The sequence below is a fragment of the Parasteatoda tepidariorum genome, chromosome 7 (assembly GCF_043381705.1).
Source record: "Parasteatoda tepidariorum isolate YZ-2023 chromosome 7, CAS_Ptep_4.0, whole genome shotgun sequence".
Taxonomy (NCBI): domain Eukaryota; kingdom Metazoa; phylum Arthropoda; class Arachnida; order Araneae; family Theridiidae; genus Parasteatoda; species Parasteatoda tepidariorum.
The window spans coordinates 20,701,361-20,720,516 of record NC_092210.1 but is presented as its reverse complement, the minus strand read 5'-3'; the positions used below and the strand labels follow the sequence as shown (position 1 = coordinate 20,720,516).

Genomic DNA, 19,156 nt, shown 5'->3' with positions numbered 1-19,156 from the left:
CCTTTTTACACAGCACAAAAAAACTCAATTTTGACATTTCGACTATACGAGCTTTAATCTTAATTCAATCAGTCTTTTCTAAATAAGACAAATGCAATTAATCAAACAAGACAAAATCAATTAGTCAAGCAAGACGAAATCAATCAGAAAATGAGACAAAATAAATAAGACAAAACAAAATCAATATTGAAAATTCAAATAACAATAATCTTATCTCTAATTAAATAAGTTTATGTTATATAACCAAAAAGTAATTTTACTGAAGCTATTAATTTTTTGTTCGGAATCAAAGCAAAATATTAAAAGAGCAAGATATTAAAAGAGCGGAACAAAATATTAAAAGATTTTTAAAATTAATCGCTTCTGATCGAATTCCCAAGGTTCAAACTCTCCAAGGTATGGTGAATGGCTTTTTAAAAAAGTTTTCAAGCTAGGGAGATAATAATGGCCAGGGAAGTGAGTTATAAGATGGTTGATGAGCATAAGATGGTTGAGAAATTACTCGCATGTTTGTATTGTCCATAATGCTAATTACAAAAAAGCTAGAGTAGCAAGGTACGTTGTTGTGGTTTAGTGCTCCCTAATTGAATGTTTTTTCAAAATGTTATTTAATGAACAGTCAATTGATGGTCTGAGTTAATGTATTCAGTTAAACGTGTCACATTTTCATTGGTGATGGTTGTCGATGATCTTTCAGAACGAGCCTCACTAGTAACCTCTATACGGTCTGTATACCATATTAGGACATTTCGTTAAAAAAAATAATAACAAAGGCCATTTTCATTTATTTCAGTTTCGCTTCGTTTCCACTGCTGTCTTGTCGAGTTTCATGTAAACTTGATAACAATCCATTGAATTTTGCGTCTTGCAATATAAATAAAAACGAGTTACCAAAAAAATGCCTATCTTCACCATTCTTCAGATGGTTGGAGAGGACTAAGCGACCAGGCATACCTTTTCTGATAGCCTCCTTTACCGTTCCAAACTGCTATAGGGGAGAGTCGGATATAGCCCCGCCCACTTAAAGAGTATTGCTTATATTTCTGTATAATATTGAGTAATAATCAATATCTTTGTATGTTTCAATTGTTTTATCATCTAATTAAATAATGCAAAAAGAATAAACCAAAAAAAGAATAGTTTAACTTAAAAAAATAGAAATTTAGAAAAACATGTTTTTTAGTTCTTTTCAAAATGTGTCGGGTAACCCCGCCCAGTTACAAAAGTTATGTTTTTTGACTGTTTTTTCAGGTGTAAATGAAAATGACCAATGTATTGACAATAGATAAATCTCATTTATCATTTTTATCACAAATACTTGAGTATATCAGAAATATTTTATCATAAATACTTGAAACTTTGAAAATAATCTTTTTTTAATATAACAATTAATGTCCGATGGCCCATTGACTTGAAAAAGTATTCTATACATATGAAATTGACAGTGGGTGGGGGTACCCGACATTTCCCTATATATTGAAAGAAAGAAAGAAAAACCTATACAATCTCAAGTCACAACAGCGTCAAGCTGCTAACTTAATATAATGCTTGAAAAAAATGTAAATTAAGAAACAACTACCCAACATGAACCCGATAACAACACCAAAGCAGGTATAATCCAAACAGCATCTAAACACTACACAAAATAAAAATATCAACAAAAGAAAGAGTAAATGGAAGCATCGACCAACATGGCAGCGTCATACGAGGCATATGGCTTATTACCATGCCGTCAGTAAGGGAGCAGTTTCTGCAGTTGGCAATGAAATAGCAAAAATAACCATACTCTCGACTACTAGATGAAGATTATATACTGAGATCCTGAAAATTAGAGTATGTATAATGCATTATTTTTTTATATAAATGCGATTTAACTAACAATGTTTTTTTTTCCTTATTTAAAGCAAATAATTAAAAAAAATAATTATTCTGATAGCACTTAGAACGTAACTTTTTATTTGCAGGATAATTTTGCACATTATATATTATATTAATATTATATTATATTATATTATATTATCTTATATTTCAATTCTATGAGAAGATTAACAAGTCTCTTTCTTTACTAATCTCATGATCAAGTTGAAATATAGCAAACTGAGTTGTTCATTTCGTGTTTGAAACCAGAATAAGTTGGACATTTACTGCTAATGAAACTATTTTTAAAAATTGCATTCCATTGTTAATCATAGAAAAAGAAACATATTAACAAAAATAAAGCATCTGCATAAAAAAATGCAAATTTAAACAAATGCGAAAGATTCCTTCATTATAAAGAATGCAAACGGAGAATTGTCCTGATTAGTTAAACGAGAAAAACTTTCATTTTCATTGTTTTCGTCTGTTCTCCATACATTTGTTTCTTTTGATTTGGTGAGGCGACAGTTTGCTTCCTTTTTTGCATTTATTTGTTTCCTTTCTAACACAGTCGAATGTTTCAAGAGAAAGTTGTTTGAATGTTTTAAAAGCATAAAAAATCATTTCGAAAAAAAGTAATTTATTTCTATCAATTTGATTTGTTTGCGTATGTTTTGGAGAATGAAAATATTATGCTCTAGCTTTAAGTTTCATGATTAAATTTTATGAAATATCAAATAAAAATTTGAATTTTTTTTTTAAATTTTTCAAACTTTTCTAAACTTTGAATTTTCTAAAAATCGGCTTTTTTGGCAGAAACTCTAATTAAGGATAAAGATGGACATCTGTTTAAAAAAACTTATGTTTTAAGAAGAATTTAAAATTAGTTACTCTTATTAAGCAAAATGACAGTAGAAGCATTTTCAACCACGGTAACTTTTAGAAACATGTAGTCACTTTAACAAAAATTAAAAATTTTAATCAACTAAAAATACTGCTAATATTAATAAGGTGTTTCTTTTGACATGATAAGAAATGTTTCTTTTTTCATATAAAATGCGATAAATGATAAAAGTTTAATTTCTAAAATGGAGAAAAAGTTTAATAGGTTTGAAATAAAGTAGTTTTTGGAGTATTATAAAATATTTATATTTAATTAATAAAAACAAATATTGCACATTAGGTGAAACTACGATGAAAAAAAGGTAATCTGTTGTGTTCCTCAGAATATTTTTTAATAATCATTTGTTATATTTAGTCCCCCTGTGACCGGAACCACCACTATTTTTGCCTTAAATCACTTATATAGCCGTCAACATTTTTAGTAGTTAATTTTGCCCTAAAACAGTAATAAATCCTTAAAACTCTTTTGTAGTTAATTTTGTTCAACAACACTGCCATCCAAAAAATTCTTTAATAGTTAATTATTGCCCTAAACCCTCATATATGTCTGTAAAATTCTTTCGTAGTTAATTTTGTCCTAAGACACATCTCCTTAAAATTCTTTGGAAGTTAATTTTGCCCTAAAACATTCATATATCCATGAAACTTTTCAGCACTTAGTTTTTCTCTAAAATACTTATATATTCGTAAGAATCTTTAGCAGTTAATTTTGCTTAAAACACTTATATGTCTGTAAAATTCTTTAGTAGTTAATTTTACCCTAAAACACTTATAAATTCATATATCTTTTTAATAATTATTCTTATTAGATGTTACTGTGGTCAACTTTGTGGTTTATGTAAGTTGGTATTAGCGCAATTTCTTAATACAGACACAAATTCTATTAGCAATCATGAAAAATACAATTAATTGTTCGAAATTGAATGTGATTTTATGACATAACTTCAAAGTCACTTTTAAACAAACGCTATGTTGTCGCCGATCAATAATTCGAAATTACAAATTAAAAAATAACTTTAACCTTGATCTTAAGTATAAAATGAAAAATTCTTATTGGTTCTATTAATTATTAATTAAATTATGCTATTTATTGAGGATACTGCCTAATAAATAATTTTATAGCATTTACAACTGTTCTTGTACACATGTAAAGTTTTTATGAATATTTTTAATTATATAATCAGTCAAACTGTTTAGCGTTTTTTTGGAATTACTTACGTTTATAGCATATATAATACGTACGTTTATAGTATAACAAATTAAGCGTAATGCTTAATTACTTTTATAATAGAAAGTGTTCTTAAGGAATATTTATCTAAAGATATAAAAATTTTGCTAAACTTTTTCAGTATCTAACTGAATTTTAAGTATTTACAAACTTATGTCCTCTCTATAAACTTTTAGATTATCTCAACAAATGGGCAAAAATATCCTAACTCCCCTTCTCATTTTATAAATCTTATCTTGTTATATAAGTGCTTTTCTCATTTTAGAGTTAGCATTTAAGGTAAACAAGAAAATAATTGAATTAAGTTAACACTAAAAAATGGCAAAGCTTTTCCTTTGTTCAACGGAAGCGAAGCTTTTTGAAAATTTTGTTTTGACTCTTTTGCTTTCGAAAATGTACTTACAAAGTCATTTCTAACTGGTAGTAAGCAAAACTTTGCTCCTAATGGCTTAACGTGCGTTGAATGAGTTAGTTTCCTGAAGGGTGTCATTACGTGCTTGGGATTGTGAGAATTTGAAGGAAAAAGATAGTTTGAAGAGCTTTCAAAAACATCCCAAATTTAACACATGATTATTGTGTTTTTTTCCCTCGAAAATTGCATTGTTGGAAAGAAATTTTCCAATAATTAAAAACATCTTGTTTGAGCTGAAAAATTAACGGTTCAAAATATAAATTTACAATTTGATATTTTTAATGTTTAGGATTCATTAAATATTTCAGTTTAAGTTGGCAAGTAGTAATCATATTTTTAGAAACTAACTACAGATCTTACTTGATTGAAAAATGCATTCTCTTCAAAAATATACAAATTGGAAATAGCAGTCGACATGTTTCTAGAACTCAAAAACAGACGTCCACTTTTAAAATTTGACAGACGTGAATGCGAAGAAACGAAAGTGATTTGAAATATAAAACGTAATATTGCCAACGAAAAATGGCAAGAATAAAGGAGGAGACAAAACAAAGTAGCCAAAAGAAAAAAAACGATGAAAAGCAGAAAAAAAAATCCGAAGTGGCTGAAACGGACAAATTAGGGTAAAATGCATTTTCAAGCTCTCTGGAAACGTGATGAGGAGTCGTTAACAAGGGAATCAGTATTCATACGAATAAAGCAAGATTCTTAAGAGAATAAGATATCCATGGTTTATTTTTTTTGTTATATTTTTCCTTTTTCTCTCTCCTCGCTACTATGACTTTTCTAGTTTTGTTTCTCCTATTTATTTTTCCATTTTTCATCGATAACTTACCGTTTTATTTTTCAATATTTCAAATCATGTTTCTTCTCATTCGCGACTGAAAAATCTTGAAATTGGGCTCCTTCTTTTGAGCGCTTGAATCATGTTAACTGTTATTTCCAATTTGCATATTTCTAAAGCGGTTGAAGTTTTTAGTCAAGTAATATCTTACTGTTTCGGTTTCTTGGTATTATTTATTTAACATTATCAATTGATAATTCTTTAATTACCGCCAGAATATATTTTGCGAACAATTGCGAAATAATTAATTTTTAAGAAACTATTTCAAAATGTTTTTGTTACTCCTCGGATATTGAAATTTCTCGTTATGCTAAAAAGCTGCCTTTTGAGGAAGTTGAGATTTACTAGTTCTAAAACTTTTTATTAAATGATTAAATTTTTAAACTTTTGCATTTGGAATAAAACATTCAGCATTTTATTTCGTAAGTACAAGGAATAAAGTTTTATGAATTAATTTTAATAGTATTTATTATAAATCATTTAGGGCAATGTCAAATATAGATCGTAAAGTCAAGTTAAAAACGACAATTACAAGACTTCGAAAATTTTAGAAAGATTATCTAAGACAAAAATTTTCCAAACTTTGACATATTTCTACTGATTTAAAACATTTTTTGACAAACGGATCAGCTAATTGTCTAGATTATAAAAGTTTAGAAATATGTAGAATGTCTCTTGCTGAAGAATTTTTGTTTATTGGAAAGTCTTTTGCCTAATTTAAATATAAAATATATAAAAATATATTTAATTTATGCAGCGCTCTAAAAAATTAATATTTTGTCGAGGAAGTTATTGAAAATATTCTAAGAACAATTTTAACTGTCATATTATAATTCTTTTCTTTGTTTAATAGTTTTTAAAATCATCACTTTGTCAATTCAATGACATCAAATAACTTTAGCAAGATAAAAATATATTCCGGTTTAATTATTAATCTCTATTCATAGAAAATTGTTTTTTCTTTCTGAATTTTCATATCTTCCCCCTCTTCACGAATAAGTCAGAGTTCTTCTACTTAATAATTCATAAGCAGTTTAAAAAAAAACTACACGGATAAAAATCTAATAAAACGTAAAGTGCTTATTAAACATTGCAAAATCTCTAAAGAGAGTTTATCTTCCTCAGCTGCAATTCCTTATGGTATGAAACAAACTGGTTTTACTAATAAGTATGAGTTGAAGCAATATTGTACAAATTAAATATGTAAAACTCCTACTTATAAATTAAAGCATCATAATGAACTGTATAAATGAAGAATTTCATTTTATAAAATATGTATTTTAACTTAATTTAAATTATTCATCTGAAGGAATTGCTCCAATTAAAAATTATTTGATCAACATATTTCATAAAAGAACTACTGTCCTTATACTTAATATGTCGAATACTTAAGTTTTAATTATTTTCTTTGACATTTCACCAAGTAGCATACATTCAGTTTACTTCATGAATATTTTATGAACTTTGTACATTTATAAATTTAAGTGTTAGTTTGGAAATACTAGTGTTCATTCTGTAAAACTAATTTATAAGATGCAATTAATAATTGATATGAGTATGTAGTACAATAATATATATAAAATTATATTTAATATATGTGGGCATCTTTCATTAAATGATTAGAATATTATTTTACTGTTACAAATGTTTTTTTTTCTGTATGCTATAATTTCTAATTATATATGTGTTGTAATTCTTATAAATTCATGTCTTAGAGCAAAATTTTTAGCATGCTTTCGTTCAAAATATTTAATAAAAGGCATTATAAGAATATATATGGGTAATTCCCAGTGCATAATCAGAATATTGTCTTACTGTTGCCATTTTTTACCATTTATTATCTGCGAGATTGTTGCTTGTTTGCAGTAGGTATATAATTTGATTCAACTCTATGGAACAATTGATTCTGTATATTTATTATAAATGCTTAATTATTAATTATATTGCCTTTTGAGNATGTATATATATATATATATAATTTTAATATCTGTATTTTTTTTACTAATGCATATTGTTTAATTGTTTTTTATATCATTAATCCATGGAATTTTATATCAAAAGGCTGCTTGTTTTGCTGTAGATGACTAATTTGCTTAATTTCATTTAAACAGCATATGAACTATCCTTTGCAGCGCATGTTATCAAGTATTTGAAGAATATACCAAGTTTATACGAAATCAGATTATTTTCTTTCAAATTTTCAATTTGCACTAATCACATTATATATTTTTGATTCTTTAATATAGCTTGGCGTATGAAATGCTGCATTATTTTGCTTGCTATTGCCCAATCAGCGCACACGTTGCCACCCGCTGCAGAAGCACTACGACTTTTATTCCGAAAATATAACATGTCGATACATGCTAAATCAATATTAACATAAATTTATTTTTATTTTTAAAATGTGTATTACATATTTTTACTCTGCTGTTTCAGTATATTTTTAAAAAGTTATTTACACGCTTACCTATCAAAAGAAGGAAAAAGTTACTAATATTGAAGCAAAATCTTATTTACTTTCAATTAACAAAATTTGTTCAAATAAGTCAGAGGGAGGAAATATTTTATAATTTTTTACCCGTACATAGAGCCTAAGTAATCACAAGTGCGAGTGAGAATTTATTGAAACCAATAATATCATTAATAAGAACCTTAAAGTTTACTTAATAATTATTAAGTCTTTACTTGTGTTAAATTAATTCACCAAAATTGTTAGGAAAATTAAATCATCTTAATAAATGTTATACTATATTTTATTGTTTTATCACTCTATCATTCTGGTCAATCTAAATCTTAACAATGTTACATTTCGTACTAAGTCTCTTTTTGACGGTGAAGGAAAAGAAACTGCATAACATCAAGTACAAAGATTAAATCAGAAAAGAATGTATACTGGGGAAAACTTCCTAAATTTAATATTTTTTTTATGCTTGTATAATTAAAACTAATTTAAAAAAATCCTAATTTTGAGCAATAGATATTTTCAAATCCATAAAAACCATTTAAATTTTTAATTGTTCATGGAAAAATATTATTTTGTGTCTCATTGATTTACTAAAAAACAAATTTAGAGAGCGAACACTTTTCTCGGTTTAATATTTTTTTTTATCTAACTTGCTTTTTATTCGATTTTAATAAACCAATAGTTTTAATAATCCTATTTTCGGTATCAATTCAAAAACCAGTCACATTTTACCATTCCTTGAAAAATTATATAAATATATAAATACTTGTTTAAAATTTAATAATTCAAAAAAATCGTTGAATAATTTTAAAGAAAGTAACTATATCAATGTTTTATAGTTCAAAATGAAAAGTAAAAGATTATATTTATTACATTATGATATAAATTTATTTTGCTTATTAAAGGAATTAAATTTGACAAAAAAAACTTTGAAAATGAATAAAAATTTAATTTTCGTTCATTTCAAAACGATTACACTGAGTCTATTGTAGCCATTGGAATTCTAGCATTCATCAAAATAATTAAGTCTTACTATTAACTTAACATAAGTTCATAAAGAATAATATACTTTAAAACATACATGAATTAAATTTCTGATAAAATTACCTTAGTGTGTAATAATAAATCTTCTAGTTAAAAAAATAATTCCAAACAAAATATACGTTATATAACGGTTAATAAACAGTTTAATGGGAATTCGGTTTTTCAAAACTATATTACGACACATTAGGTAAAAAAATACACAACTGAAAATTAAATTTAACCGAATAAATGGATTTTATGTGCTGGTTTAAGGTATCATGATAAAATTGCCAGATTTTATCTCATATTATAAAAACATATTTTATTGTCAATTTTACCAAAATCATTACCAAAGAGACTCGAAAACAAATTGAGCATTTTGGAGTCAGAAACACGCATTCTGGTAGTTTTGACCATACTCTTTTCGCATAGTATAAAAATAATTCGTTTTATTTATAATTTAGAGTCTACTAAACCATTTATTTTTTTAAATGTTAGAGATATAAAATCCCTATATATATTAATTTACTAAATTAATTTATACCCTCAGATACAAGGAATAGCTTAAATTTTTCTAAATACAATTAAGTAAAATTTCAGCAAATTCTAAATTTCTACAAATATGTTTAAATACATTTGAGCGTTTTAAACGAAAAAAACATTCAAACGAATTCTCAAATAATTTCACATCAATATTTTAGTTATTCCATTTTGGATAGTTTGTTGTTTTACTATAGCTATGTGTGCGCGAATTTGTACAGTGCTTAGTTTTAGATACCTAAAGATTAAGTCATTTGCTTTTAGTTATAACTAGCTTGAAAGCATTTAGTATTAGAGCATGTTATTTCATGAAATATTGCTACATTGAATAATATATTAATTTACTAAAGTTAGAACTATAAAATAGCATGTTGCATGTTTTAGTAAAAATTACAATGTTTGAATAGAGTTATTTAGTCATGAAAATTCAAGGCATGAAATAGATATTAAGATAGAATAAATAAAAGTTTTTTTAAAAGTAATAAATTATTTTTTAAATACTTGAAGCATGAATATTTAATGAAATAAAATATTTATAAACAATACATTTCTATTCTGTTATCCGAATGCTTTAGTACATTTTGTATGTTGTAAGACATATTTCTAAAGTTATTAGAGTTTTGTGTTTATTCATGCAAATTTGTGTAGTCAGATGCAGTGATACTAGCTATTATAGACTAATATTAGTCTAGATCAAGATAAAAATTTTCATAGTTAGATCGAAAATTCATGTTTAAATTTTGATCAATACTAAGCTATGCTTAAGCTAGACTTATACTGATAAAAACTAATAATTCCAAGTAAAACCTTTCCTGTCTAAATGTGTGTGTAAATACTATTAAAATTATTTTTAATGTACTGTAAACATTATTCAGAAAATTTTATTTAAAGCATGTTGAATTAAAGCTTCGATGCCAGAGAATATGCAAATTAGCCTAATGCTTTAAAATATTTCCATCATTAGTCATTTCAAAATTCTTCAATTTAATCGAATTCGAAGTAAATAAAAAGTCATCATGTTGTGTGTAGTTTTTTTTAACCCTTTAAAGAATGGAGAGACGGATATACACATATTTTTTTACCGAATATATTTTACCCAACAAATAATTTTTAACAACAGAAAAAGTAAAGCATAATTTCGTGGAAATTCAGAAAACAACAGCTTTAACATGTTCATGGTTACATGAAAAATACAAAAACATTTTGCATAGCCCCATCGACACTTATCAAAACTTCGAAAGATCAGCATAAAACTTTAGTTCTTAAACTACTAGTAAGGCTAAAATATTTTCGCACTATTTTACATGCGTGCAAAATAAAAACGATTATTAAAATATTTACAGATGTTATATAAAGAACGCTTAAGTAATTTTTAACTTTAAAAAAATTCGACACTTGTAAAATAATAGTACAAACATACTCAGTACAAGATAGTCCTCACGTGTTCCTCGTTAAAAAAATTATCTAATATCAGTAAGACTTCATGCGAGAAAAGAAATTACAATACCTCAATTAAAATATTCAATTTCCTGTAGAAATCTGTAAAAAGAGAACTTTAAAAGATTTATAATTCTTCAAACTTTTTGCACTACACTCTAGCACTACAATTGTTTTTCGTGGCCCAATTGTTTAAGTTATATTGCAATAGTATTCCAGTATTTACAACCATATTTGCAGAAGCCTGAATTTTTTTGAACTGCAAAGATAGTTTAGCATTTGGATTAGTTAATAATAACTAAAAGTGCTTCTGAAAGATCATTTTTGTGGTAAAACAGAAAGCTCGATTAATGATTTTTTTCTTCTTTATTCCAATTCATTAAAAATTAAAAACAAAAAATAAAATTTATAGAATAAAACAATACAGCTTATATTTATAATAACAATAATTTTCTTACATTGAAAGCAGGTACTTATAAATATAATAGCCAAATCTTAGTATCAAAAATGCAATAATCGAGTCTACACAAGAAACTAAACGTAATCAAATTCAATCCGTGAGAAATGTACTTCCCATGTTTGACTTTTAACACATTCTCGTGTTGGTTTCTTTTTATGTTCATTAGTAAATAAAAAAATAGACCCAAAACCTTTAAATAAAGGAAAACTTTTATGTATTTTAAATTTTTAAAGTAAAGGGAAGAAATATTTGCATTTAGGATCATTTTATGTGCATTTGGAACTATGAACAATTACTTTTTCTTTTGAGAATTTGTTCAAGTATTTATTTATTTTTAAAATAAATTGTTTGGATAAATTATACATAATAATATATAATTTATAGCAATTTGTTATATATTATTTAAAAAAAAATTTTTTTCAAAATTCCTGCTTCTAGAGTAAACTTGAAATAAATCACTTTGCGTAAGATATTAAATGAATTAAAGCAATGGAAATGTAAATTCAAAACTTTCCATTATTAAGGAAAATATTTATTGTTTAAAAGACTACAAATGGGAATAAAACGTGTGTTTAAAGTATTATTTGACAAATAAACACATTAAAATTATAGGAATAAATGGAAAATATATTCATTATATATTTGAATTCATATATTAAAATTTTGTCTAATTGCAATAACCAAAAATTCAAATTTGCATTCTTTTTATTTATTTTTAATTTGCTTTGTTTAAGTTAAGCAAATCATTAATTTAAGAACAAAATTGCTCATTTATTTAAAATCTATTTAATAATTACTGAAAACAGTCTTAAAAGAATAAATCTATGGAAATGATATAGATTCCAAAGTCCTCAAGACAAAATTTATAAGTGCAAAAAATTTTTAAATATCAGAAGCTTTGAAATGTATGTTCACATTTCAATTTAAAAAATTTTTAAGCACGCTAGCTAGTTTCTCAAAATTTTAAAACGTTTAAATTAAAATAGTATTTTTGAAGCATAAATTAAGAGTTTACTCGTAACTACAGTTATTTTTATCTTTCGAACGAAGCAGATATTAGAAATCATTACTTACAAAAATATTATCGCATCAAATACCACATACCAAAACTACCGTTTATTGATACTTATCTTTTGGCAATGAATAATCAATAATAATCAATATTAATCAGGTTGAACAATTTATACATCAAAGCCTTGATTTTCTCCCTCCATATCTCATTTATTAGTTTGATAAAAAGACGTTAAAAGACAAATATTCTCATATTTCATGATACACAAGCTCAATAAGAGCAATAATTGTTCTAGATATAGTATTTTGCAATCATGAAAAAGTAATAAACAATAGGTATTTTTAATTTCTAACCAAACAAATAATATATATAAGCAGTCAGAAATACGTTTAATAATGTGGTTGTGGTTTATTTTCAGCTATTATAAAACGTAAAGTAAAAGTAAATTAATTTATTTTTAATACTAATTAAATAATGGAGAATCTGAATTTTTCTGAACCAATTTTTTTTGATGCTGATATCTTCCTCAGTTTGCTATTTAAAAGAAGTGAATACATATTTGAAATTTTATTATTTCTGTATTTATAGGTATTAGTAAGTTGGAAAAAAATCTGTTCTGCCTAGTAGAAAATAATTTTGGTTAATTGATAGGAAGAACCAATAGCCGTCAAAATTCAATTAATAAGGGGTTGGCAAAATGAAATTTACTGTTTTGTTTGGAAAGATAATAAGAAAAACTGTTTGTACCCTATAAAGAATTATTTTTAAGTTTTTAAAATTATCAAATAATTTTTGAGAATACCAATTTTATCAAAATGATTATTTGAGATAAAAGTTTCAGGTTTTTAGGAACTATTAAGGTGTATCAAATTTATCCTCTTTACAACTAAAAGCTTTAGTTTATTAATTATCTGAATTTAAAATTATTTGAAATTAAGAACTGGTTAAAATTTATTATTGTTATAGTATTGATAATTTTAGTAAAAGTTTTAGCGTTATGAGAAATAATAAGCTGAATAAAATTTATTTTTATATCTATTATTAATTTTCGTTACCATTTTTACAGTTGTAGAAATGAATAAGCTGATTTAAATTTGTTTTCCCTGCTACTATTAATTTTCGCTAACATTTTTAAAATTTTAGGAATTATTGAGATGAATAAAATTTATTTTGACTTATAATATTAATTTTCATTTTCACTTTTAAAATTAATTTCGCCCTTATTTTTCAAGTTGTAAGAATTAATAAGTGGAATAAAACTTAATTTTACTCGCCTTAATTTTTGTTAACATTTTTAAGTTTCAGGAATTAATAAATTGAATAAAATTTATTCCATTATTACCATTAATTTTTGTTGACGTTTCTAAAGTTGTTGGGATTAATAAGCTGAATAAAATTTATTTTTACTAATATTATTAATTTTCGTTAACACTATTTTACGTTAATAAGCTGAATAAAAAATTGCAATTATTAATGCTGATAATTTAAGTTAGAAGTAATACAACAACAATGATAGTCATATAAATTTTTTTATTCAATTACTTTTTCATTATTTGTTCGTGAAAGTTTTTATAAGTTTGTTAGCTGTAACTGCTTCTGCAAATGATTATATTGCTGCAATACTGCATTTTTTCAGTTTGCAGTAGGTTTCAATAGTATGCTTTGAAATTGGGATTGTAAAGAATTAGAATATTTTATTCTTTTCTACCAGACAACAACCCTGATCGGCCTCCTGAAAACTGCCCGACTATTGAGGCTAGTGCGGGTGGCCCGGAAAATCGACCGTTATTCGGAGTATGGAGCCGCCGTTCTTCTTCTGTTGGTGGCAACTTTTGCGTTGATTGCCCATTGGTTAGCTTGCATTTGGTACGCTATTGCGAACGCGGAACGAGGTACACAAGAACCGAAGATTGGGTGGTTGGACGCTCTTGCTAACATGACGCACCAATACTACAACAACTCCCATGGTGGACCTAGCATCAAATCCAAGTATGTGACAGCACTTTACTTCACATTCTCAAGCCTTACCAGCGTTGGATTTGGAAACGTGTCACCCAACACCAACATGGAGAAAATATTTGCCATCATCGTCATGCTAGTCGGATGTAAGTATGAATTTAACTCTTTATTCTAAAATAATATTTTGAATGTAATGTGGATTTGGCCCTTTGAGTGCTTGGCACTGAAATCGACTTATCAAGAGAGAAATTATCTATATGAGACTTAAGAATACGAATAGAACAATGAACATATATTATTTTAATGCAACATAGTGGCAAATTGGAATAATTTATTATTGGTACGCAGAAGGTTAATTAATTGGATAACCTCAGGGACCCCGGAACCCGGGGGTTGAGGGGGCTTTAACACCCTCACATTTTATAAATGAAGGAAAACAGCCCCTTTTAAGATTAAAATTTTTCACTCTATATTTGTGTAATTAAATTTACAATAAATTATTAGATAATTTTTTTGTTTTTGAAGAAAAAAATTCAAATAGAGACTTTTTAAAAAATTGTTAAATTTCAAGCGAGCTTTAACATTTGGTGAAAACTGTTATAAAATCCTCCCTTACTCATCCTTCCTTCTCCATCCATCAGGATCAAATTGCAGTTTAAAGTATCAGCGCTTTGGGTGCACCATCCATAAAATTAATTTTACTGTTAAATATTGTACCATAGTTTTCACAATAGTATTTACATAATTAGAGTGATTTTACGGTAATCATTATTGCAAAAACTACGACAGACGAGATTTTTTGTAACATGTTTCGATAAAAATGGATTCTATGGTAAAAAGTACAGGCACCGGAATTTTTTACAGTCACCTGATCCGAAATTTTTTACAGTGAAGGGGGGGGAATAGGGAGCCTTTCTGTCCCATCTCTTCTAGTCATTGCATTCTAAGAGCATGGCAACCAATAAATGCAAAACTAGAATTAATTAAGAATAAGATTTGGTTCTTTTGCAGGTTTATGCAGGTAACTAAATAGTTATTACAATAAATAAGGAGAAGCGGTTAAGGGATTGGAGCGTTATAACGAGAACACTTAATCGATTGAGGGCTGAGATAGTCTGGTTGGTGGAGCGTTGGGCCCATGTCCAAGTGGTCGCGAGTTCGATCCCCACCGGCCGATGACTCCCCGAATACTAACTGGTGCATGTTAAATATGTGGGATAATAAAGTCCCCCAAGTTATCAGATCAAATCAAAACCTCTGGGGGTACAGAATTGGAGATTGATCGTTCTCTGTTTCAAGTCAAAAGTATGATCTTTGGATAAATGAATGGGTCCTCCCTTTTAAGCAGAGTGTGTGTGAGTGAAGTGTATTCGTGGCCATAGACTGCTCCATTACTTCACAGAAAACCACCATTTATTTCAAATTCGCTTAGTTTCACTAAGCAGGTTTGCTGATGCTAGCAAGTGGCATTAGAAGCAGCAACTCACTTAATCAATTCATAAGATATAAAGCTAAAATATATCTTCATAAGAAAGTTTTCTTCAAAAAAAATTACTATTCAAGCTACAATCTAATTTCACTTTAATTTCGCGAACATCGAAAACTCAAGACCATAATGGATACATAAGTGTGAAAATGAAAGTGTGTTCTTTTTTATGAGGAAACAATGATTACTATCGAAATCAGCGAGTGAGGGAAAAAAAAAAGTTTGTTTTTATATTTTCGCGTTACATCCTAAGTTTTCATTTTTTATATCTAGAGTGAAAGTGTGACTGTAAAAAATAAGAGTTAATAAAATTAAATTAATGTCCTACGAGACCATTGTATTCCATTTTCAGCAAGCGTTAAGTTTTAAAATCAGACCATATCTTTTACGGCTAATTGTAAATGCGCTCAATTAATTTATTAAAGCTAAAAACATTATTGAAGCTAAGTTCTCAATGTATATATTTAATTTGATTTTCTTCTTTAATTTTAAATAACACTATTAACTGAAAATTATTAAATTTGTTTTAAGATTATATGCTACAATATTGGGTGATATGTGATATCAAACAAATCTTATGTATATTTCGATTGAATATAATGCATTTTCAACAAACACTCATCAATAATGAATAAATATTTAAAGCTCGCGAGAAATTTTAGTAAAATAAAAGAAAAGTGATATCAGATTTAATTAAAATTTTAAAATCTGAAACGGAAAATTCACATAATTAAGAAAATCTCAATGCTCCAGCATAAAACCTCAAAATAATTACTAACAACATAATATTAATAACAATAATGCAGTGGTTTTTATTAATTTTTACCTTTAGATCAAAACATTTTAGTATAAAACACTGAAACCTTACAGGAGTTTTTCACCCGACAAATTTAAATGTTCTTACTTGCTGCAGTAAAAAAATATGCCATTAACCGAGGAATTTGTGCATTAATTACAAAATCAATAAATCCTGATGTTAAACGCTCAGAGGGTCACACTGTTAGAATTCCCATTCTAAACTGATGGTTAAATAAAAGGAAGAAATCAGTCCATCCAATTAACCGTTAATTGTACAATTAGAAATATTTCTTTACCTTCACGGGTGTGGAACAATTTACAAATGATATGGTTAAAAAACCATAAATACAGAACTAAGCGGTTTTGTCTCTGTTTACTATTAGAATGGTTTCAAAACTGTAAAATTGAGATTTGAATGAACATTGAGTTAGTTTATGCGAGGCTTTTCATTAAGTTATGGGCATTTGAGTTTGGTTGTGATAGAGTTGTGTTCGGTCGGTCATGATATTGACAGATCAAGCTCTCCAGGATAAATTACGTATCTAGTTGCATTTACTAAGTGGCTGGAAAAAGTGTTCACCAAGTACTTATTTCTATAAAATTATTTAACATTCACTGTTGACATTTAATGATGGAAAATAAAAGTATGAATTCGTATAAAATGATTTAGCTTGCAGCTTCGGAGAACATGCGATCGATTCTAAATGGCTACGGGTCTAGTGGGCACCGATAAAATTATGGCTGTTTAACCGTATGAAAAGTCTGAAAGCAGTTAATAAACAGTTTTTCTCACAGTTAGCAGTTCTAATGTCTTCTTTTATGGTTATTTGACAGTTTCGGTTGAGTAACGGGAAATAAGTATTAAATAAAGTGTTATCCAATCAATTTTCCGAGATATTTCTGACAGTGCAAAAATAATGTATTAGAATCAAACTGACCGGTAAATAAATGTGTTTTTTTCTTCTTCTTTTCAGCGCTCATGTATGCCAGTATATTCGGTAATGTTTCAGCAATCATCCAACGATTGTATTCAGGTACTGCGCGGTATCACACACAATTACTACGCGTCAAGGAGTTCATAAGGTTTCATCAGATTCCCAATCCACTTCGTCAAAGGCTTGAAGAATATTTTCAACATGCCTGGACCTACACGAATGGAATCGATATGAACATGGTACGTTTTTTCTTCTTCGATAATCCATTTTTTTGGCAATGGTTATAGTGAATGCATATTTACCGGTTTCTAAAAAGAAAAATACAATCTATTTATTTTTTAGTTAGATTTTCATAAATAAAATAATTTTAAACGAAAATAGCTTGTAATAAATTATTTAGAAGTCTCCAAAATTTGTAAAAATATTTTTAAGTATAATTGGAATATCCAATATTTTTTTTCATTCTAAAAAATAAATAAAATAAAATACAGATAGTTTTTTTAGTAAATATATTTGTGTGTGTGTAACGTAATAAGCTTCAATTAATCTTTTTATGTTATTCCTTTAAATCTTTTTCTTATTTTATCGACCTTTTAATTTATTTTTAGTTCAAGTACGCATTAATTAACGTTTAACCCTTTAACTATTAGCGAGAAAGAAAATTTTTCCTCGACCTAGTTAATAGATTAATTATAATTATTAAGATTTCCCTTATTTCCTTAAACAAGACGTTTCACAGATTTATTTTCCAAGATTTTCCTTTATCTCTTATTGCGGAACACTTCGGTGATTTTGTGTCACTTGGATATTTATTCTTTAATTATGAGGGGTAAATAAGATTAATTTGCTATTTTTACTAACTCCTGTGTCTGTTTATNCGTACCTATATTTTTGTAAAAAATAATATATATATAAGTTAAGAAATTGAGAAAATATGGAAAAAAATAAAAAATAATGACAAGAGAAGAAAATTATTAACAATAATTTTTTAAAAGTATTGAAAAAACATAATTTTCAACACCTTAAAAAAAAAAAAAAAAAAAAAAAAAATTAAATTTGGAAAACAAAACTAAGAAAAGATATAATGTCTTCATCAGCTCACACGATTATATCCGCAAAAGGAGTGCTTTCTAATATTGTATTAATATAGCCAAAGCAAAATATATCAATACATATTAATTATTATATATATTAATTAGTTTCGTTTTTCTCTTTGTTTTCATTGTGCTATATATATATACGCACGTACACACCAGAAATATTATTATCCTACAGTGTCAGTACGGTAGTTTGATCGGAACTTTTTCCTTCTTATAATAAATAACTTTTTAAAATAAATAATTTCGAATACTATAAACAAATTTTGTTATTTATTTCTGTTTTGGATTGCAGGTACTGAAAGGGTTTCCGGAGTGCCTCCAAGCTGACATCTGTTTGCATCTAAACAGAAATCTGCTCAATACATGTCCCGCCTTTAAGGGAGCAAGTCCCGGATGTCTGAGAGCTCTATCCATGAAGTTCAAAACGACACACGCACCACCTGGTGATACCTTGGTGCATAGGGGGGATGTACTTACATCACTTTACTTCATTTCTCGAGGGACCATTGAGATCATGAGGGATGACACCATTCAGGCGATTTTAGGTATTATTTCTCTTTTCGTTATTCCTCTAATTTAAATTCTCTGGCAGCATGCATTTTTGTATTTTCTCATTCACGTCCTGCAGGTCTTGAAAACGGGTGCCTATTTTTGAGCGCTTAAAACATGTAGAGTGTTATTTCTAATATGTATATATT

At 27.2% G+C, this 19,156-nt stretch overlaps 1 protein-coding gene across 1 annotated transcript in view; it reads left to right on the top strand.

Annotated features, from left to right (window-relative positions):
* LOC107443883 (voltage-gated inwardly rectifying potassium channel KCNH6) overlaps nucleotides 1-19,156 on the top strand; it is a 398,114-nt gene that overhangs the window by 334,627 nt on the left and 44,331 nt on the right. The window contains exons 9-11 of the mRNA XM_071183149.1: nucleotides 13,892-14,285; nucleotides 17,398-17,597; nucleotides 18,751-19,003. Of these exons, the coding sequence (XP_071039250.1) occupies nucleotides 13,892-14,285; nucleotides 17,398-17,597; nucleotides 18,751-19,003 (847 nt within the window). The remainder of the gene's footprint in view (nucleotides 1-13,891; nucleotides 14,286-17,397; nucleotides 17,598-18,750; nucleotides 19,004-19,156) is intronic.